Source organism: Petromyzon marinus, chromosome 6 (genome assembly GCF_048934315.1).
Source record: "Petromyzon marinus isolate PM22_M1 ecotype Great Lakes invasive population chromosome 6, UKy_Petmar_22M1.pri1.0, whole genome shotgun sequence".
Classification (NCBI taxonomy): domain Eukaryota; kingdom Metazoa; phylum Chordata; class Hyperoartia; order Petromyzontiformes; family Petromyzontidae; genus Petromyzon; species Petromyzon marinus.
In genome coordinates, this window is record NC_133672.1 from 8,776,683 (window position 1) to 8,800,208 (window position 23,526).

Consider the following 23,526-nt stretch of genomic DNA (forward strand, 5'->3'; position numbering starts at 1 on the left):
TGAAAATACCAGTGACAGTGAAAGAAAATGTTCTTTGGAATGGTGTGGGGACCATGTAAGGGGAAACCATGCTTTGTGAATAATAATACATATCACAAACTGGTTAAATAATGTATGGTAAGTACTGAATTAAGTTTATGAAGTTTTGCAAGTGGCCCTTTCCATATAACCATGAGCAGTGGACAGCATGAGGCCCAAGAAAGTAAAGCAAAAGCCCAGGGCCCCAAGTAGATCAAGGGGTTCAAGATTTATGAGAGAAATAAGTGTCCAAAAATATGATCTCAAATTCAAATCCTAATAAACGTAATATGCTAATTAACAATAAGCATATTGATGCTATATACTCTCATGTCTATCTCTCCTCTTATCTCATCTATATTTTTGTCTACATTTATTTTGCCTCACTGAATCTACAGGGTGGCCCAAAAGTCAGGAAACGCGTCGATATTTTATCTATATTTACTTCAACAAATCACAGGGTTATTTTTTTTTACAATTCAAACTGACTTTCATTAACATTAATGCGTGCATACAATTTTATTTTGAAATGAATTCAGGACTCTTTTTTGTTTAAATTACAGCTGCCTTCTTTAGTATACGTAGAAAGTAATTGAACTTGGCAATTTTTTTAAAAATAAACAAAATAACCCCATGTGTCTTGTCTTTTGCGCCACCCTGCATATGTCCTGTCAACATCTCTCCTGTCATATCACTGGGATTTTATAAATTAAAAAGGGGAGTGGGGGGGAGCACAATCGGCTAGCACCACCGCGTCTCTGGGTCTCTCCCCACAATGTTTGATTACGCCAACACTGCTAGGTACCAATAACAATCTTAGAGGCCTGTCATGTTGTTATCTTTGCATGAGTGTGAAACGATGCATCCATCTGGCAACAAGTCCTAAAGGAATGCAGTCGGGCAACAGAGAATATATCTACCATTATTTTGGTTCATTACTGCTGTTATCAATGTTAACGCTCATCGGAGGGAGTTTGCTCGATCACCTCTGCTGCCCTGCTTATCTGGAACGCCCTTCCCCCAGCCATCCGTGTTGTCGACTCCTTGCCTTTGTTTAAGTCAAGGCTCAAAACCATTATTTTCCTCTGCCTATGAGCGACTCTTTCTCTCGTAATTAAATAAGCATTCTTTCCCCAGGACACCCATGTTCTTTGCAACATCTTGAGATAGTTGAATTTAGATGCTATATACATACAAATCATAGCGATAATTATATTGTATGCATCTGTCACTGTATAATACATTTTTAACGTGCATGTTAAATACAATATGTAAATTAAATACAGTAGTCTAGAGCACGTCTATCGGCTGAATGAAACCTAATGAATACCTTGTATAGTTGGTATTATTTTAGCATTTTAAAATGTAGAAAGTAGTAACTACAAGTGTTTTTTCTCCCTCAATATTATCAACCATGGTCATTCCACTACTGGATGAAGGCCTTCCCAAGCCGTTATCATCTTCTCAGTGCCTCACAATGTGACAATACCTACTATAATTACCCAGGAATGTCCTTAACGCTCGTGACGTCACTCCACGTCGACCAGCCCCCTTCATTAATATTCATGAGCAGGTGACATCCTCCAAATGGACACTCCCCCACACCTCATTAATAATCATGAGCGGATGACGTCACTTTACTCCCCCCCCCCCACTAATAATCATGAGCAAGTGACGTTACTCCACATCGAACAGCTCCCCTCATTAACAATCATGAGCAGGTGACGTCCTCCAAATGGACACCCCCCCATTATTATTACCTACTATAATGAGCCAAGAATGTCTGTGTGCATCGCTCGTGACGTCACTCCACATCGAACAGCCCCCCTCATTAATAATCATGAACAGGTTACGTCCTACACATGGACCCCCCCCCCCTCCATTCATAATAATTAGCGGCTGACGTCACTCCACATGGGGGGGGCGAGGCGCCTCCTCCCCCCTCCTCGGCGTCAACTTACAACCCTCACTACAAAGGCAGAACCCTCACGTCACGCGATCTCCGTGACGCTGTTGAGACATCAAAGTAAAATGGACATCACGATGAACAAGGGATTATAACCTTTAAATGAAATAGGTCTGTGTCACTGCACCCTTACAAATTGCACACGCATTAATGCAATGAATATCACGTCGCAGTCTGCTTTTCGCTTGCAAGTTTCAGATTTACTGCAATACACCGGTCCTTGGATGGGCAAAGGCGAGTCCTTCTAGAACCTGCACCAGAACTCTGTGTCAACACTGGGCATCCTATCAGGCATGTTACCTCCATTTGGCTGCCACTCTGGCATTAGCTTTAAGCTAAACTGAAACTACTCTATTTTTATTTGATCAGGTAAGGCCCACTGAGCTATGTAGCTCTTTGTCAGTAACGAGATGGTCACACATGATAGCTGCTCAACGATGTGGCTTATCATGTGGAAATTTAAAGCAGCCAAACACTTTGAACACGTTTTTCGAAATGTGGAGGGAAAAACCGAAGGACCTGGAGAAAAATCCACGCGACCAAAGGGAGAGCATGCAAACTCCAAATATACAGGCATCACAGTCGGAGTCGAACCCACGACCTCCTGTATTCCAGGCGAGGTAATTAACATTTCACGACCGTGGCGCCCCAACTCCACTTCAATGACCAGCCATTGCCCCTTGCCCATGCCCACATACTTCTCTTAAAAGTGATATCTCTAATCCACGTCTTTCTCCTTGTGCCTCTAATTCTAACTGTGCACCTTTCTATTCTTCTTTGCACACTTTTCAGATGTTCCATTTTCTTTGTCGATGTAAATGTTTTAGATCCATGTGTTCTTAACAGGTAATACACTCTGATTAAAAATGTTCCTTTGACACTGGCATCTTGATTTCTATTACAAAGTTCATTTTTCCAAATTTGAAGATATTTGTCACAGGAACCAAAGTGTAAAACACGCCGGAGTATGTATACATAGGACAGTTATTGAAGGCTGATTGGGATCAAAATAGTGAAGTAAATATGTGGACGAGACTCGGTATGAGTGCTTTAGGAAACTTCAAACTCATTATTTACTTTTAAATGATTTTGATCCCTGCCCCTTCTGGACATCTGTGAAAAAATATTCGTAGCTCATCAGATTCTTACAGTCTGAAATATTCTGATATACGCATATCTGTAGGTTTGGCATTAAATGAAAATCATGCTTATCTTACAGATAGAGGTATCTTGTCACATTTGAACATGTAAACATGCCATGCTGTTACTGTTACGATTGTATAATAAAAACGTGACCACTCATACATGACATGATTTTCTCAAGACATGTTATCTCCCAATTTAATGTTGAGCAAATACATCGGAATGCAGTAAGGCATTGTGGGAAGATTATTTTACCCCACGGTTCATCTGCATAAATAGCTCCTCCCATTCATGCAAACAAGCATGGTTCAATGCAGGCAATTTTGTGAACTTACCCCCACTGCTGGGTAATTCCTGTTATCTGTGCTTGAGTGTGGATCATAGTGTGAATATAGCACCGATTGTGATCACTTCAAGATGTTGCCTTCCTGTTCATGTATTGACGTTAATATCGTTAATTTAGTGCAGTGGCGACATCATCACGTTTCAGTGACAGCGTGATTATGATGTCATACGTCATTTTACTTCCTGTCCTCATCACGACCATCACCCCACCACCATCAATAATCAATAGAAGAACCATCATAATCATAAACCATTAACAACATTCCTGCCACATTTTTTATGTCATGCCAAATGTAACATTGTAGATCTGCCCTGCAATCTGTGTATTTCATGCACTGATCGAGTCCTCTTAGGGGCACTTTAGTGCAGATTGTAGGATTAATGTACTGCCACCACCGGTGACCCCTGATCTTTGTGTCGATAACGGGAGTCACTTCCTGGAGAATGGATAAGAGGAATCTCCTGATTTGAAGCTTTCGTGACTGCAGGAATCCATACTCTCTGGTTCTTTCGGTAAAGTCATGTAGGTATAAAATAAAATAAAAATCACGACGTTTCGATTGCAACACAAGCAATCATCATCAAAGTGGGAAAACCACAGCAAGAATTTTTGTTTGCTGAAGTGGGAGGGAGATGCCGTGGTAAGAGGTTATATATATAGGTAAGAGAGGGGGGAGGGGCAAGGGAGGGGGGTAGGGGGAGGGGAGCGTTGCGTGGACGCTCGGAGAGGGACGTGAAGCTGGACGGGGGAAGTGGGCGGGGCTGGAAGTGGGCGGGGCTGGAAGTGGGCGGGGCTGGAAGTGGGCGGGGCTGGAAGTGGGCGGGGCTGGAAGTGGGCGGGGCTGGGAGCTGCCGATGCGCGGGCGGGGGGGTGCAACAACAATGCCAATGAAATTTTGATTTAAAGCTTTCGTGACTGCAGTAATTCATATTCTTAGTTTTTTCGGTAAAGTCACGTTGAAGAGAAACAACAAAATAATAAAATATATATAAAACAATAAAAAATTCTCACGACGTTTCGACCTTAACTCAAACGGTCGTCTTCAGGTGTGTTGGTTCGCATAAATGTATTTTTAAACGGCGCATTTATTTATTTATAAAAACGTTAGCGCCACGCGCAGCGATTTGGCAGTTTACCCAGGACTAGTCCATCTATATTCTGAAAAGAGGAGGGGGGAGACGAAATGTTTTATAATGTATGCTGTCTGAAAGCCACTGTAAGCGTGAACAATCAATTTAGAACTGAAATGGTTTATCAAATCTTTCCAATGACTGCTAAGATAGAATCCATCTTCTCGGTTGAAATTGTCTCTGTGCTTGTATATGTGGATAGCCTCATGAACGAATCTCTCATGGAAGCCAGATGGCTTACAAAGAACCTCTGTCTTGGAAAAGTCAATGGCATGTGAGCCTACTGAATTAGAACAATGATCTGCCACGGCCGAGGTGTTGGTCCTACCGTGTTTAAGGTCTGCTTTGTGTTCACGAATGCGGTCCGAGACATGGCGTTTGGTTTCTCCAATGTAACTACTACCACAGAGGCAACTTAGTTTGTAGACACCAGGGTATTGTATGTCCGGAATCACATCTTTGTGTCGATAACGGGAGTCACATCGTATGGGTAGCTTTCCTGTCTACAAGAAAGATACCCATACGGATGCTTACCTGAAACCGGATTCCCACCACCATCCATCACAGAAGAATTCTCTCATCAAGACTCTGTATCATAGAGCCCAATGCATATCCGACCAGGAACACATAAGCAGTGAACTCGAGCACGTACACCAAGCTCTTAGGGCTAATGGTTACTCCGACTATACAATCCTCAAAGCTATCACTCAAACCATGAAGAAGAACCCTCTTGAGGAGCCTTTCAAAACCATCACTTTACCCTACATTGCTGGGATCACAAAAAAGATCTCCAAAATCTTGAATAAACACAAGATCCAGGTCCGTTTCAACACATTACATAAAATCCGTGATCTGGTTCCGTCTGTAAAAGATGTGATTCCGGACATACAATACCCTGGTGTCTACAAACTAAGTTGCCTCTGTGGTAGTAGTTACATTGGAGAAACCAAACGCCATGTCTCGGACCGCATTCGTGAACACAAAGCAGACTTTAAACACGGTAGGACCAACACCTCGGCCGTGGCAGATCATTGTTCTAATTCAGTAGGCTCACATGCCATTGACTTTTCCAAGACAGAGGTTCTTTGTAAGCCATCTGGCTTCCATGAGAGATTCGTTCATGAGGCTATCCACATATACAAGCACAGAGACAATTTCAACCGAGAAGATGGATTCTATCTTAGCAATCATTGGAAAGATTTGATAAACCATTTCAGGTCTTAATTGATTGTTCACGCTTACAGTGGCTTTCAGACAGCATACATTATAAAAAATGCCAATGAAGCCAACAATGACAATGCAGCAGCAATGACAAATGCTGGGGATGCAATTAACTCCGCAAAATAGACTAGTGCCGGCAAATATGATGGAACAACCATAAACAGTTTTCCGAGACCAAGGTACTCTGCAAACCTTCGGGCTACTATCAAAGGTTTGTTCATGAAGCCATCCAGATATATAAACATAGACATAATTTCAACCGAGAAGATGGATACAAATTGAGGCAATCATTGGAAGGATGTTATTAACCAGGTAAAACCTTAACTGTTTATGGTTGTTCCATCATATTTGCCGGGCACTGGTCTATTTTGCGGAGTAAATTGCATCCCCAGCGTTTGGCATTGCTGCTGCATTGGCATTGTTGGCTTCATTGGCATTGTTGCTGCATTGACATTGTTGCTGCAGTGGCGTTGTTGTTGCACCCCCCCCCCACGCATCCGCAGCTCTCTCAGCCCCGCCCACTTCCAGCCCTGCCCACTTCCAGCCCCGCCCACTTCCAGCCCCGCCCACTTCCCCCCCGTCCAGCTTCACGTCCCTCCCCGAGCGTCCACGCAACACTCCCCTCCCCCTACCCCCCTCCCTTGCCCCTCCCCCCTCTCTTACCTATATATAAAACCTCTTACCACGGCATCTCTATCCCACTTCAGCAACAAAAAATATTGCTGTGGTTTTCCCACCTGATGATCATTGCTTGTGTTGCAATCGAAACGTCGTGATTTATTTTATTTTATACCTACGTGACTTTACCGAAAAAACCAGAGAGTAAGGAATCTCCTGCTTTAGTGTGGACAATAGGAATTATCGATGCGATGATAATACGAGTTTGCATATGTTGAGCTAGCATCGCTGATGCCTGAGTTTGCATCCAGGCAGCTGCATTAAACAGGGTCCTACAGTATGAAAAATAAGAATAGGTTTTACCCTTTTTGGCAATAAAACAAGTGGTAAGATCATGAGGCCTCCTTTGCCACTAGCAAAATATAATAGGGTTTTTACCCTTTTTTCTGGTAACAAGACTGACACCTTTTTACAAGGTGGTGAGATGTTCAAACAACAATAGGTACCTTTTGCAAGGAATAAAGTCTGCACAGCTTGTGGAAGAACGTCAGATAAACATGCTCTGTTAATATATGCATTGTCTTTGAAATTGATTGGCCTACACCAGCCTTCTTTGGTGAGACAAGGCTACAATGTCAGACCAGAGAATGCCACAAGGCGAACTGTACAAAACCAATGCACGTATCAGGGCATTTAGAGCTCGGGTTGAGCAGTTACATCTATGGCACCTTTTTGCCAGGATCAAAGTATGAAAAATAAGAATAGGTTTTTATCCTTTCTGGTATTAAAACAGCAAGTAGATGGTCTCAGCCAAGTCACCAATGACTGCACAACATATCACCCGACACTATTGTATGTCTGACTATGAATAACACAAGCACATGAAGAACATTATATTTTCTTTACATTTTGCATCCTAGATAAAATGGTATTAAATAAAAAATAAATACTATACTCGTACATGATGTATAAATAACCACTGCAGATAATGCATCTACTTTTTAGGTAAGAGATTGCTGATATATACGTGACAATGCAATTAAATTATGATATGTTTTAATATCGTAAAGCTAAAGGAGAACAAGTTGATAAAGCTAAATTAGGTATTGTTATTTGAACTCAAATTGTTCTGTCATCACCTATTAATTCAATGTTGGTGTGTGATTTATTCAAATTAAAACTATATTACAAAATGTCCATTATTAATTTCTAGTTTGTTTGCCCGTCCTAGGACGGAAGCTGTATTATTTACGAAAAAATCTAATTGTATCCTGTGTAAATTTAATGGCAGTGAATCATGCACGAAAGTATGTCATCCAACACTTCACTGCAGTTCACTGTAGCACTGTATATATAACTGACCTTCAATTTTTTCAAATCCACTGCTCTGATACTTTATTCTCTTCTGCTTTCGTTCGCTGGGCATGAAATCAATTGGAATTCTATACAATATTTGGATAATCACCGAGAAATGTCTATTTTACCATAATGTAGAAGTATAAATTAGACTTACCTTTTGCCTCAAGTGCTGAAGAAACAAAGACACCAAGTCCACTTTGTTGCTGCGTAGAATTATTTATTAGATTCACTTAAAAAAAAAAACACGTCAAACTTAAGGCGAATTTGCGAGAAAAAAATGTATTTCCGCTCGACCTTTTCCGTGAGTGTAAAAATCCACCCGCTCATGACTATTAATGATGGGGGGGGGCATGTGGAGTGACGTCACACGCGTTACACACAAACAGACATTATTGGCTCATTCATAGTAGTAATAGGCAGACCAATTATAAATGTGTTATTTGAATACATTGTGCCCATGATGCCTGTCCATGAGTGTTTAAGTCACTTGCCTACTGGATTCATATAGCAAGTAAAAACTATGACGTATACACCACATTTTTTTCGTAGTTAAAACCAAAAAAATACTTTGTTGGTTTTCGTGCATTTGTTTGTCTTGGTAAGCTAAGCTGAGCTGCGACATATGGACAACTAACTACTTTTATTTCAACAAGATATTTATTATTCTTGGTTCTTTCGGTAAAGTCACGTAGAAGGGAAACAATAAAATAATAAAAAAATATAAAACAATATATTTTTTCATTACACTGAGACATTATTTTTTATTATTTTATTGTTTCCCTTCTACGTGACTTTTACCGAAAGAACCAAGAATATGAATCCCTGCAGTCACGAAAGCTTTAAATCAAAAGATAATTATTATTGTACTTATTTGATGTTTCATTATAAAACACAATTAAGACAATTAATGATTGTCAACGATTGCCATTAATTGTAACACGCATCACAATACCAATCACCAGCTGAGACGTGTGAAATAAAAACAAAATCTCCAGACACTGAGACATTATTATTGTTTTACTATTTAACAACCAGTTACCCAATCCCAAAGCGGGTTGTAACCCAAATAGCTCATTGTCCCTGACCAAATATTTGTGTTTCTACCACCTGAGGTAGCAAAAAAGTAATTTGTTCACAACAACAACAAAAAATACTCATTGTTTTTTTCGGTAAAGTCACGTATGTAGAAATACAATAAAATTATATTAAAACAAAAAAACAATCACGACGTTTCGATCACAACGCAAGCGATCTTCATCAAGTGTCAAGAACAAATCACGGAGGTAAATACAACAAAAAGATGAGAGACGAGAATTCAACAAACCTGAAAAAACATTATGTGAAGCACATCCAGTCAGGCCAACAACACAGTTAGACACTTCCTGGTGGACCACGAATTTCAGAAGAGTGTTAAATTTCGTGTTCAACCTTTGGATTGCACATACCAGCATCGATAGAATGAAAAATACGAGGTACACGGTCAGTAGAAATACTCTTGGTGGACTTGTATATGTATTTCTACTGACCGTGTACCTCGTATTTTTCATTCTATCTATGCTGGTATGTGCAATCCAAAGGTTGAACACGAAATTTAACACTCTTCTGAAATTCGTGGTCTGCCAGGAAGTGTCTAACTGTGTTGTTGGCCTGACTGGATGTGCTTCACATAATGTTTTTTCAGGTTTGTTGAATTCTCGTTTCTCATCTTTTTGTTGTATTTACCTCCGTGATTTGTTCTTGACATCTGATGAAGATCGCTTGCGTTGTGATCGAAACGTCGTGATTGTTTTTTGTTTTAATATAATTTTATTGTATTTCTACATACGTGACTTTACCGAAAAAACCAATGAGTAATTTTATGCAGTCACGAAAGCTTTAATACTTTATTAACAACAAAAATCACAATTCAAAATGCTGGTAATTTACTCTTTTGAACAAATGTTATCAGACACAAACTGGTTCAACTGACAATTTGCCAACGCACGTCATGGCCATGGAAAGATTTTCAGAGGCCCAGAAAAAATGTCAACCGAGTTCCTCTCAGTCGTATATGAGTGCCGTCTCATCCTCTCCCGATCTCTCTCTCTCTTTGACCCTGACTCGTATGGTACCAATTTCTGCTCTGTCTAATGAACCTATATTAGTGTTACTTCTTATCTGCCAATAATAATGTGGTTTAAGTCTAGGATCAGAAAAGATCTATATTCTTACATGCATATGCTATTGAGTCCATAAAAAAAGGCAAAGCCTTTTGTTGTTTTGGGATAGCATATGAATGCAACTAAAAGACTAAATGTTCTTAAAGGTTATTTGAAGAATATTTTTTATATCAATATACTGATTGTGGCAATTATTTTTGGAAATTCATAAGAAAGGGCCTCACCTAACGGCATCCATTATTACAACTCCCCAATCAGATGACCTGACTTTGTCTCTGTGTACCAGCAAGGAGATAACAGCAGCTGTCCTTATCGTCTTGTACGACATTCATTAACTGAAATACAATGCCAGAGATCTCTGATAAGTGAGTTATTGCTGGAACTATATCTGCTGTGGCACCTTGTATAGATCCTGTGTGCCAGTTGACCTGTTAACGCTGCTCTTTAGACATTCAGTTTCTGCATCCACTTTTGGAAATTCACAAGAGCCGATCTGGAATATGTAGGACCTGTCATACATATTTGTTGTAACTGACATTTAAAAACAAGATTCACGAGAACACAAGAGATTTGATTGGAGAAAAATCACAGAGTTGGCGTTCATGCTTAACTCAGGGCATGCACATTACAGCCCCTTTGTCAACCCACTGCTGGGTGAAAGCCTCCATACGTATGCCTTCTAGGTCATGGGGGGGTGGGGGTTGGGGACTGATTAGGGGTGGAGAGAGGCTGGACCAGTACTGATATCACTTGCCACTCATGTGAGCCACGTCCAATAATGATCAAACTCGGATTGATGGGTTCATAGTGAAGTGTGCTAACCACTGTTCGCTCCAAGAACATAGCTGATATTATTACGATCTACTGTACATTAATGGACATTTAGAGGTTTTAAGATATGTTGTCAGATTTTATTTTTTTAACTATATCGTTTTGTGGAATCAAATATTTCCGATTATATGTACGTGACTAATGCACATTTATTAACTCTGTGTTTTTCATTGTGTTCACACAGATTTTCTCACCTGATAAACAATGGAAACTGCCCAGCTCTGTTTCTTGGTTATTGGGCTGGTGACCGCGTCCCTCGGATGCCCGACGCATTGCATCTGCCAGAACCTGTCACCGTCTCTGAGCACTGTTTGTGCTAAAATTGGGCTCCTCTTTGTCCCGCACAATATCGACAGACGGACGGTTGAGCTGCGCCTGGGGGACAACTTCATCACGAGCGTGCGGAGGCAAGACTTTGGCAACATGACTCTCATGGTGGATTTGACTCTCTCCCGAAACACTATCAGCCAAATAGCCCCTTATGCATTTGCAGACCTGAGCAGTTTAACCTTCTTGCACTTTGACTACAACCGTTTGACCCACATTGGAAACAAAAGCTTTAAAGGCCTTTCCAACCTCAGGCACCTGATTATAAGCAACAACCAGCTTAGTGACATATCCGTTGGAGCCTTCGATGATTTTCTGATGTCCCTGGAAGACCTCGATTTGGCCTACAACAACTTAGAGAAAGTTCCCTGGGAAGCTATTCAAAAAATGACATCGCTGCACACACTGAGCCTTGATCACAATATGATTGATTATATTGAAGCCGGCACATTTTCACATCTTCACAAGCTCGCCAGATTGGATATGACATCAAATAAGCTTCAAAAGCTTCCTCCAGATCCACTTTTTACTCGCCTGCAGCTGTTTGCGAATAAGGGCATTCATCACACACCTCCGCTGGTTCTCAACTTCGGAGGTAATCCGCTGCACTGCAACTGCGAGCTGCTGTGGCTGCGCCGATTGACACGAGAGGATGACCTGGAGACCTGTGCTTCTCCGCAGGCCCTGGTAGGCAAGTACTTTTGGTCCATCCCAGAAGAGGAGTTTGTTTGTGAGCCGCCGCTGATAACTCGCCACACTCATCGCCTTCTAGTATTGGAAGGCCAGAGAGCGACGCTAAAGTGCAAGGCTATTGGTGACCCAGATCCCTGGGTCCACTGGATCTCACCTGATGAAAAGGTTATCTCCAACACCACCAGAACAGTCGTCCATGACAATGGCACCCTGGAGATTCTAGTTACAACTACGAAGGATGATGGAACCTTCACGTGTATCGCGTCGAATCCTGCTGGTGAATCCACAACCTTTGTGGAGCTTAGCATAATTCACCTTCCTCACCTGAGCAATATTACTCACAATGTTCATCCTGAGCCAGATCCAGGCTCTTCTGATATCACTGGCTCCACTAAGCCTGCGGCTAATGCGGCAAATAATGCCTCTGACACAAAGGGTTTTCAGAATCGGAGAGTGGCAGCATTGGATGTCACATCCAACTCCGCTGTGATCAAATGGTCTGCCAGCAAAATGCTTCCCAGTGTACGGATGTACCAAATACAGTACAACAGCTCATCTGATGATACCTTGATGTACAGGTATGAATCTTCTATTATTTTGTATGAGATCAGTCCATTGCCACATTTTTCATTGTTACATGAGATGCATCACACAAATAAGCACAAGTTAACTCTTGAGCATGGTGGTTATGTTAAATAAATTAATATATTGGTACATTGCTTGCTTTAATGCAGGTTCTCAGGTTCACTTTAAAACAAGTCAAAACATTGAAATCTTGCAATTACTGCATGTAAAAAGACTGATGACATATATCACAATAAATAATATAATACAGCATAACAAGTTAAAGAACTAAAGGTTATTAAATGATCATCATTAACAGCCATGGGCAGTCTACTGCTGGAATAAGGATTCCAAAAGTCACTACCATATCTCATCCTGCGATGTGATGAATTGCAAATATATATATATTTTGGCAACATTGTGTTCATTTTAGGATAGCTTGAGTAAATTAACCAGCAAAAAATAGGTTCATAATAAAGGCTTTTGGGTTAGATCGCGTAAGTATAAATGTGTCATAACCCTCCACCACCCGACACAGCCAATCAGTAAGGGATTTGTCACATAAACAGATCGCGCCAATCCACAACATTAACAATTTGTACTCAAATTGTGGATTTACTCCCCAACACACTGGTGGGCTGAAGTAACTTTTTGGCGCGTTTTGTTTACGTGACATCCCTTACTGATTGTAGGGTTACGACACATTACACGTCCTCGATCAAACCCAAAAACCTTTATTATGAATAATATTGGTTGTGAATGCCTACGTGTAAAAAAAAAAAATTACTACACATGAAATTGACTGGCTAACGGTTTGTTGCTGCAGAAATGGTCACAAAGAATGCTCATATATACCATTAATATGTTAATTCACAACACAAATCAACTACCAATGTGATTTTGTTGTGAATATTTAGAAAATATCTTGTCCAGATATTTTGGAATCTTTTATCGATTGGAAATGTGGCAGAAAACGATGATTCGTCATTCCTCCTCACCTATTTCTCTCCCGATATCTTTGCAAGTTCAAGTGAATCCTAATGGCTGGTATGTTGGTGGAAAAGAGTACAAATTAACGTTTCAAGGGGGTCTTTTTTTGGGAACGAGTATCGGTTTTAAAATCAGTGTACTTTCATTTCGCCATCTTCATGAATGTAAATGGGCCACCAAGGGGAAATGCTCACTGGGCATTTAAATTATGCAATTGAAACAACTATTCTCTTTGTATCACCGAAGCTCTTTTCAGTCAGCAGTTGGAATGCTATATTACAATATTCCATTTAATCGTCTGAATATTATTGAATTACTTCTGCATATAACTCATAACTGGTTGTACTTTAAAAAAATCCATATTTCAAACGTTTTTTTATCCATAATTTATTTTATTCTCACACTGGTTTTTATCTCATGCATCCACTTAAATTCCTTATCACAGCACTGAGCAGGGCATTAGCTCATGCACTGGGCCACTTTTAATCCCAGATGCTTTAAAGCATGTCGTAATGTGTAATTTTTCACGAGTCCAACATGATTGTTTTACCATACAGCTGATGTATGTGCAGTTTAGTAAGTGCTGCAAAGGGAAAACACCACAACTAGATTTTGATGGGAAATGTGGCTTCATGCATTGATCACCATTTTATACAATCATATAATTGAGGTTGAACATGTTATTAATTTAAACAAATTTGGCCTAATTTCTGCCTCCACATGATGTATTATATACATTTAATAACTTACTGCCCGCACCTTCACAGGATTATTTAGCTGGACGTCTATGTGTCCCATCACAAATGGCATTGCTGCCAGAAAAACAGTTCACTGCATTTTTTTCAGAACCACTACGGAATATGTACTGCAATATACTACATTGGGAAATAAGTTTTTTTGACAGGTTGCCATAGCATTCTGTTATATATTGTAGCAATCATTTTGTGGTTTGGTGTTATCCATTGCAATCAATGGACTGACAGAAAACCATATAGCATGGTTTACTGCTGTATTTTCTGAAGAATTGGCCACAAGACTAATACAGCTAGATGTTACGTTTTTATTCTGCCATATAACAGGCGTATGAAGCAGGCTATGCGAATAAACTGCAAAGGGAAAAAAAACCTGGCATGACTCCATATTTCGTTACTATAGAGCTGCTGATTAGGCCATTTGCACTGAAAGGACCTCCTGAGGGTTATCCCCTTTTGCCTTTGGCACATAGGCGGCAAGTCAAGATGTCGATCGTGTGACGTAGCACCAAGTGATCTAGAAGGCTTTTGTTAGAGGCAATATGGTGCCAACATTAAAACACATCATTTTTTTACAGTCAAGTATTTCTCATGAATGCATGTTATTGTTATTTTGAGTACAAATATGTTGTATTTCTTCATATAACTAACCCATTCAAATGAGGTCACTCCAGTCAGTGGCCTAGCATGGTTGGCATGGGTCCTGGCACAATAAATACAATTAAGGGGAGTCTCTTGTCCAACCTCCCCCCCATCTCCGTGGCCTGGCGCCTGGGCCCCGATGCAGTTGCACCATCTGCATACTCCATAGCTACTCCACCCCATAGCTGCACTTCATAGCTATAGTCCGTAACCTAATTCCTAGTGAGTACGAATAATGTTGCATTATGCAATACAGCAGTGCTAAAGGTGCAAGTGCTCATGAGTGTGTAGTCCATGTTTGTCCTTTTTTAGTCAATAAGTTGGGAAATGCCACTTGGTAAGACAGGTGGTGATGGGTGGTATACAGACAGGGTTGGTCAGAGCAACTTGGATTTGCTCAAGGCTTCGTATCCATCCACTTTGCTCGTGTGACATGGAACAAGTGGTGGCTCGTTACAATTTAAACAATGAATAAGGCCGACCAGTCGTATTATATCTCTATCAAGGGCATTACACTATTAATGTGTAGTATGGGAGATCTTATGTGCAGGGCGTGCGAGACCAAGTTAAAACGCATGACCTTGTTCTCCGATTTTAAGAAGTAAGATATTTAATAACATATTTAGTTGAAACAAATAACTCTTACATAGCTTTGACCCGAAAAGTCATTTTTTTAGAGAAATTGAAATTCACATTTGTTTCTAAAAGTTTTTAAATATTAATTAAGCAACAATTGTTGAATTATACTGGATTTAATGCCATTTGGAATGGGATTACATCTATTTTAAGGAGTCATTTTAAGGCATCGTTCACGTGGTTCAAAGGTCAGAGCCGAGTTAGGACGCTGTCTTTCCGACAGCTCTGTTCTTCACCTGAGGATGGCTGCTTGCGTTGTGGCCGAAACGTCGTGAGAATTTTATTTTATTATGTTTTATTTTCATTATTTTATTATTTCCCTTCTACGTGACTTTACCGAAAGAACCAAGAATATGAATCCCTGCAGTCACGAAAGCTTTAAATCGAGTTGGCACTCCTGAGACCTTTGCCTCAAATACAGGTTCCAGCCACCTGTCACTAATAAAGCAAGTTCTTAAGTGTCGTGAGTTAATGGTTTTAGCCCAGTCACCAATGACTGAATAAATAAAACTCCCATCACAGGATTTTGGTTCTGCACTTAACTTGGCTACATTCCAGCTGAGAGTATGAAATATTAGTTTCACCGTCATGCGATGAACACTGCTACTCAAATGCGGAGTGGGTCAGGAACGTGCTGCCATCTACTGTGTGGACCGCCTGTCAATTGGATGGAATGTCACAGGTAGCTCGGTGATGTGAGCTGCTGTGGGCCGTTATTTAGCAGAAAGACACACACTGCCCTTTGGGAAATCCAGTTTGATACTTGATCTCATGACATGATGCCAATAGCACAATTGGGATAACGTTGGGGGAAATAAATGGTAAAACTACTCTACTTTAAACTACTCTGTTAAAAAGAGGAGTTTTCGTAGTATTTTTTACGTGGTAAAGAGGATGTTATAATTCAATGTAACACAAACATTATTCAACCTCCGTCTCTTATTCCTTTCAAACACTATGAACAGTGCAGAAACATACTTTATAATATAATGGATACGTTCATTTATTTCCTTTTGGGCTTGCACACTTCAAATTGTACGTTCAAGAATGTCATAGGCATTATACATTTAACATTGTCGTCAAATGAATTGTTCAATTTGTAGACATTCTAACTCAATCTAGCTCATGTGATCTTTATTAATAATTTATATATTTTTTTATCGGCAGTGTTCGTTCGACTATAAGTATGGAGTAATTATAACATGATTTTTGAATGTCACAAGTTGAGTACATTTTTTATATCTTTATTTCAAATTTAAGACAATAAAGAAAGTTATATTATTGCATGATACCAAACTGTTGAATACTGTGACATGCATTAACTTTAGTGTTATGCACTAATTTATATATGGTAATATAGAACGACACCATTAAAGTAAGGAAATCCTGCATAATTATTTTGCATTATCTCTTAATAAGGTTACCCAACGGTAATGCCGTACAATAATTCCTTTATAATGTAAAACAAGATGGTTCTAATTAGAAAGGAAATCCTTTTTATCGTGCATAAATATTGTTTTTCAACACGAGCATCCAAGTGACATTACAGTTGTGCTGTTATGCGTGTAACATTACAATTACAATGTAGGATATCACACAGACAAGGAATCTATAGACAATGACCTGCGGAATACTGTGCATTCATTTCAGGAACAATATTTATAATATGTCTCTTCCCAAATGATGATTTACTGCAATGACAAGTTCCAGCAAATGGAACTTTGGTCCATTGGTATGCTAATGCTGTGCGTCATGTAGGTGTGGATGCATCTTCCTGACTAGGCACATTTATTGTCTCCGACATATACGGATTTGCATTTTGTAATTGTGTAAACTGTTATGCCCCACTTTTATATTTACGGGAGTGGATAATTAAATACGTGTAAAGTAATTAAAATGTGTTTAACAATCGTGATGTCCTGCTCAAATGAGCGGTGATGTCCTGCTCAAATGAGCGTCGATGCAGGGCTTACCTTCTGGATAGAGTGATGGAAATTCCACATTCCTATCGCGGGGGTTTGTGAGTCCATCCATAGGATAACAACTTTTTACATCCCCCCCCCTCCCCCCCCATTTAGAATATCCATTTAGAAATTGTATTGACCCCGAAGGGATGATGATGGGCTGAGACAGCCCTCAACCAGGATTTCAACTGATAATGCTTCCAATTATTGAGCCCCTGGCTCTTCTGCTGACCCATCTAGCCGGCAAAACAATAACTCGCAAAAATCTGAACCACCTGCAGTATTCACTCAAAATGTTTTAGGTGATCTTTGTAAAAAAGCGGGGGGTGGGTGCGGGGGGTAAAGACGCATTACTGATCTCTGTATAGTGCAGTGTAATTACCACGGCCTTATATAATCCGCAAAGCTATCACTCCAACCATGAAGAAGGACCCTCTTGAGGAGCCTTCCAAAACCATCACTTTTCCCTACATTGCGGGGATCACAAAAAAGATCTCCAAAATCTTGAATAAACACAAGATCCAGGTCCGATTCAACACATTACATAAAATCCGTGATCTCGTTCCGTCTGTAAAAGATGTGATTCTGGACATACAGTACCCTGGCGTCTACAAACTAAGTTGCCTCTGTGGAGGTAGTTACATTGGAGAAACCAAACGACATGTCTCGGCCCGCATTCGTGAACACAAAGCAGACCTAAAACACGGTAGGACCAACACCTCGGCCGTGGCAGATCACTGTTATAATTCAGTAGGCTCACATGACATTGACTTCTCCAAGACAGAGGTTCTTTGCAAGCCATCTGGCTACCATGAGAGATTCGTTCATGAGGCTATCCACATATACAAACACAGAGACAATTTCAACCGAGAAGATGGATTCTGGCTTAGCAATCATTGGAAGGATTTGATGAACCATTTCTGGTCTTAATTGATTGTTCACGCTTACGGTGGCTTTCAGACCGCATCCATTATTTTCGTCTCCCCCCTCCTCTTTTCCGAACGTAGATGGACTCGTCCATCTGAATAACTGCCAAATCGCTCTCCGTGGTGCTAACGTAAAAAAAACCGCCACTTTTTTCAAATTTTCTTGCTGTGGTTTTCACACCTGATGATGATTGCTTGTGTTGCAGTCGAAATGTCGTGATAATTTTATTGTTTTATATTTTTATTATTTTATTGTTTCCTTCTACGTGACTTTACCGAAAGAACCAAGAATATGAATCCCTGCAGTCACGAAAGCTTTAAATCAAAATTTACCACGGTCTTGTTCAACTATTATAAGGACTTTACTTTTATATCAAAAAACACTTATGAGTAGGAAAGGAAACGTGAATGAGTGAAATCTCAGAGAAACATGTTTTCAATCAAAAACAATAGCTGTCATGTTTATATTTTAAAATGTCTTTTTAATTAGCCTCGGCAATAGTAAATAGTGGAATATATCCTAGATGATTTTCACGTGGTATTTCATAGAACACTGCCATTAACGGTTGTGTTTATGTATTATATATAAACGAATGCACATTTTACGTCAGCCAGGTAGAAGACGGGTTGGTTAGTAATTTCGGAATTTATTTTTGGTTTCATATTCTGCAAAAATACTGTTTACCCTTCATACCATCTGTGTGACAAAAATGCAAATCCATGCGATTAAACTCATTTTATCTTCAGAGCTGAATCTTCTCTGCTGGAGGTTATTTATCTTGCCAAAACTCCTGAAAGATGTATTTATTGCCACCATTATCTTGTTTCTGACAATTGTGATTAAATGTTACTCAATCTCAGCCTCGTGTGGATCATACTGTACAAAGTTTAGGTTGACAACGGTGCCACAGTACTCATGAATAAAAAACAACATTATTAGGCCTAATATTGTAATTAAGTGATAAACAATAATAATTTGGTCGGGATGGAACTATGTATTGAATAATCAATTAATTACTTCAACTAATATGTCTAACGAATGGTGTAAGGATTGATGGAATGCAACTCATAAGCTTTGTATGTAATTGGTGAAATTCTCCATGGCACTGATTAGAGATGCCATAATTTACCGCATTGGTAAGAAAATAATACATTCTTGAAGCGAATTGTGATTGTGAAGCATGACAAGTCATCACATCGCCACAGCAGTGAATCATCCTACTTCTGATGTTGATATTTTCATGCACTTTGAAAAACATACATTTGTTTACAAGTACAACAGGAGCATTGTACATTGTTTCGCAAATAGTTTTGCTCGTTGATATAATTGTGTTCTTTGACCCTTTTGAAACAACATTATTTAGTTAGTCTATTATTTATACTTTGAAGATGGATTTTCTTGTCATGATAAAATGTTTAAGGTATGAGAGATGCAATTCTCCCAGCCGCCATGGCCCCTTTCTAGGTTGTGCTCAAATTGCAGGATGCCCTAATGGTCCTTATCCTGTAAAGTGCCAATCAAGTGATGGCAGAAATACATCTGGTTATTGGCTGAATTAGCTAAAAATATTGTCATTGCAGTAATAAAGAATGCTAGTTGCACACACACACACACCCTTATCATTAGCAATTCATTCCCGGATGTAGTATTTCCTGGAATGTGTAGGTTTAAGTATCACAATTTCAGGCCTAATGTGAGCTTAATTGCGTTATGTGCTGTGCGCCAGACAGATTGTGCACTTCGGTGGAGGTCGGGTTGCAGTATCGTTTAAATATTCAGTGGCCACTGGCTTTATTTTAAAACATTATTATTACTGTATTATTGCGGATTATGTTACATAAGTGGGGATTATTTTATTTGTATAAATTCACTAGAAACTGCAGGGTGAAATATAAAACACTGGAACATTTCCTGAACATGGCCTCCAGCCTTGCACAATCCATTTGTGCCAGATTGCAGGAGCGCCTTTTGCTTGTCCCAGAAATCATTAATATTTCAGACCTGCTATTCATTATTTTTGTATTTTGCAAAATCAGCAATTGGCACTAGATCGTAAAACACAACAAGAAATGTGGCAATATAAACATGGAATTACAATTAAACCATCTGTACCATTTCTAATTTAACAACATTTTATGCCAAAATGGATCCATTTTATCATTGTTGACATTTTGCACTTTGTTGAATTTTACATTTTAATTCATGTATGTCCATGATGTTGCGAAGTTTGATGCTGATTTCATGGTTGTCTCGCGATGTTCTCAAATACTAAGGTAAAAAAATGATTGCCAGAAAAATACTACAACTGTCATAAAATGCCATTGCATTATGCTTTTGTCTTTTAGAATGCTGCCATCTTCAAGTAAGTCCTTTGTGCTCAACAACTTGCTTTCCGGTGCCATGTATGATGTCTGCGTCATGGCTATATACGATGACGTCAGTACATCTTTGACAGCAACCAGGCTTTTGGGCTGCATCGACTTCATCACTGAAGAAGAGTACATCCAGTGCTCCTCCATGCCCAGCCAGTTCATCGGGGGAACCATGATAATCGTCATCGGTGGTATCATCGTGGCCTCCTTGCTCGTGTTTATCATTATCCTCATGATACGCTACAAGGTGTGTGCCAATCCATCTGCCGGAAAGATCCCCGAGGTACGCAGCGTGTATGCGCCCACCCGAGAGATTCAGGGTTTCCAGGGAGGGCAGCAGCACCAGTTCAGCTGCAAGCTTATGGTGCAGGAGGAAGGGCAGCCTTCAAGCAGTGACTCCACACGAAGCCAGTCATCTGCCTCATGTCAGCCTGCCCCTGAGGGACAGGATTCTAATGCGCCAGCCCCGCAGTGCAATGTCGACGAGCCGGCCGCCCACAAGCGCAGGCGACGCACGAAGTGCAGACCCAAGCGAGATCCGCTGGGAAACGTTCAGCGCGACAAGCCGGACAACGTGAGCCACTCTAAGCACGCCAGCCTTGTTCTTCAGACAAAGCAGGCGCTGCTCTTGCATGGCTGGCCAGAGATTGCTCTAAACAAACTGGCCCGCACTCCGGCAATTTCTGGACCTAAACGTAGCTTGTCTCTGGATATCGGCATGTTCGCTCACACTGGGAAACCGGGCACTCGACCGAAGAGAAGCATCTCCATCAATGGCCTGGTTTTGCTATTTCAGGAGCTGGATTCTATCAAAAATGCACAGGATCAGCCTGAATGGATGCCAGAAAGCTCCGTCTGATGGCTGTCAGGCCAGAAACTGAAAAAATGCCCACAACATGCTTTGTGACAGCTTAGATGTCCTGAGTTTTCCTGCAAGCGATTATGTTCTTAAAGGTGTTTTTAAAGAAATCTATTGTAAGCTCTGATGGTCAGAGACTTAACACATGTAAACATTGTCTATTGAAATTTATCTTTGTACAATAATTTTACGTATTGTACGGAACTATTGGTGTAAAGCAATGCATCGTATTGATTGCATTTGATGTGTACATATAAATGTGATCATTAATTACAAAAATCCCATTAAAGTGGTCAAACAAAATGGAACGCATATTGCACATTAACTTTCATTTTTGACTAATCTGTAATAAAGACAATTCTAAACATTAATTATCTGTCTGCTTTGTATTCAGCACTGTAGCAATGGTAGACGGATAAGGCACCCTTCAGACAGTGGTGGAGTTACTGCCAAGCCTTATTAAACTTTCAACTGGTGGCGCCTACATGCTTGTGATTAAATTTTCCAGTTTTCCAGCTTGCTCGAGGCCTGATCCATATTTGGTTTTGTTCAGTGGTTTGCTATTGGGGTTGGGTGGTTCCCATTGTAAATGTGTCCGATAGCTAGTCAGTGACTACATGCTGGCACATCTCCGGTGACCACGTTTGTAGTGCATTTTAACGAAACCTACATCAGATCAAGATACTTCAGAAAATGGGCATATAACCCCAAAATATTCACATTCACTAAAAATAGTGCTGTATAATCTCGCCATCAAATATTCAAATTGTGTTTGATGAAACACTTATCTGGATTTGGAGGTTAAACGAATTCAACTGGTCTAAGCTATGCGTCAATGTATGGGGGAGCAAAATTGTTGTTGTCATATCAATATAGGTGCATTTGGTACAATGGGGATAAGTAATGTTGTTCTCAGAATCACTGTGGTGTTCTACTATTGAATTGGGCAGCTTTTTTATATATAGACTCCTTTGTGAAGCTGATCTTTTTAGGAAATCAATCACAGGCACAAGCAGAACAATTTTTACTACCATACGTATACACCTGTCTCTACGATACATTGCAATGGCACAAGATTGAACAATGAAGAGCTGCTTAACTGAAAGAAGGGAAAATACAATTTGTAAATTAGTGGAGCTGTCTTCTCCTATTGGACCAATTGCCTTCGGCCTGGCAGATGCTGACATTTGACCTTTTTTCGGTATTGAATCCGGAACTCCGTGTATGTACTTCCTTACTCTGCACATCACCCGTGGTGTGAATATTTGGATAAAACTATCCTTTAAATGATGGAAGCAAAGAACATATTTGATGAATTACAATGAATGGTTGCAGCACTATTTTTAAATAACAAAAACATTTGTTGATTTCGTTTGTGTGTCTGGTATTGAATGTTAATAATAAAGCAGATAAACACTTTGTAAGTAAACTCCCCCAGGAGCTATGTGTGTGCTTTTTTTCTATGATTGGTTTAGGTGATCTTTATGATAAAAAAAATATCACGTGACACATCGTCATTATGGCATTGATACTGCCATATGGTTGTGGATTTGAGAACCTAAAATGGTTGACGTGAGGATATTCTAGTAATATCTTACATAGAAGCAAATATTGCTTGGGTTCACATGTTGTGCTATGAACCTCGTGACTCGCGTTTGATTTCGAGCCACGGCTAATATCAGTGGCGAGTGATATCTGAACTGGTCCTGGGCTTCCCCTCCCCCCTCACCAACCCGCATTGACCATTTTGGTGAAGTATGTTCAAACAACGCCCATGACGGAAATTGCAGGGGGAGGCCTCCATCAGTGGATTGACAGACGCTTTTAAATATTCCGAGTAATTTAAAACGTAAATCAAGTTTATTTTATTGATTACATGGATGATTCCATGCAGCCACTTGCCTAGCACTTCACCAACCCCACACTGAGCAATGTGGTGAAGTATGGTCAAACAATCCTCGAAAACAAAACAACGTTTGAGGAAGGAGGCCTTCATCCAGCTGTCAATT

At 40.1% G+C, this 23,526-nt stretch overlaps 1 protein-coding gene across 1 annotated transcript in view; it reads left to right on the forward strand.

Annotated features, from left to right (window-relative positions):
* Positions 1-22,950, forward strand: part of LOC116939554 (leucine-rich repeat and fibronectin type-III domain-containing protein 5) — a 28,910-nt gene extending 5,960 nt beyond the window's left edge. Inside the window, exons 2-3 of the mRNA XM_032948094.2 lie at positions 10,976-12,389; positions 20,632-22,950. Coding sequence (XP_032803985.1) covers positions 10,996-12,389; positions 20,632-21,517 — 2,280 coding nt within the window. The 5' untranslated portion in view covers positions 10,976-10,995 and the 3' untranslated portion in view covers positions 21,518-22,950. The remainder of the gene's footprint in view (positions 1-10,975; positions 12,390-20,631) is intronic.
* The last annotated feature ends 576 nt before the right edge of the window (positions 22,951-23,526 follow it).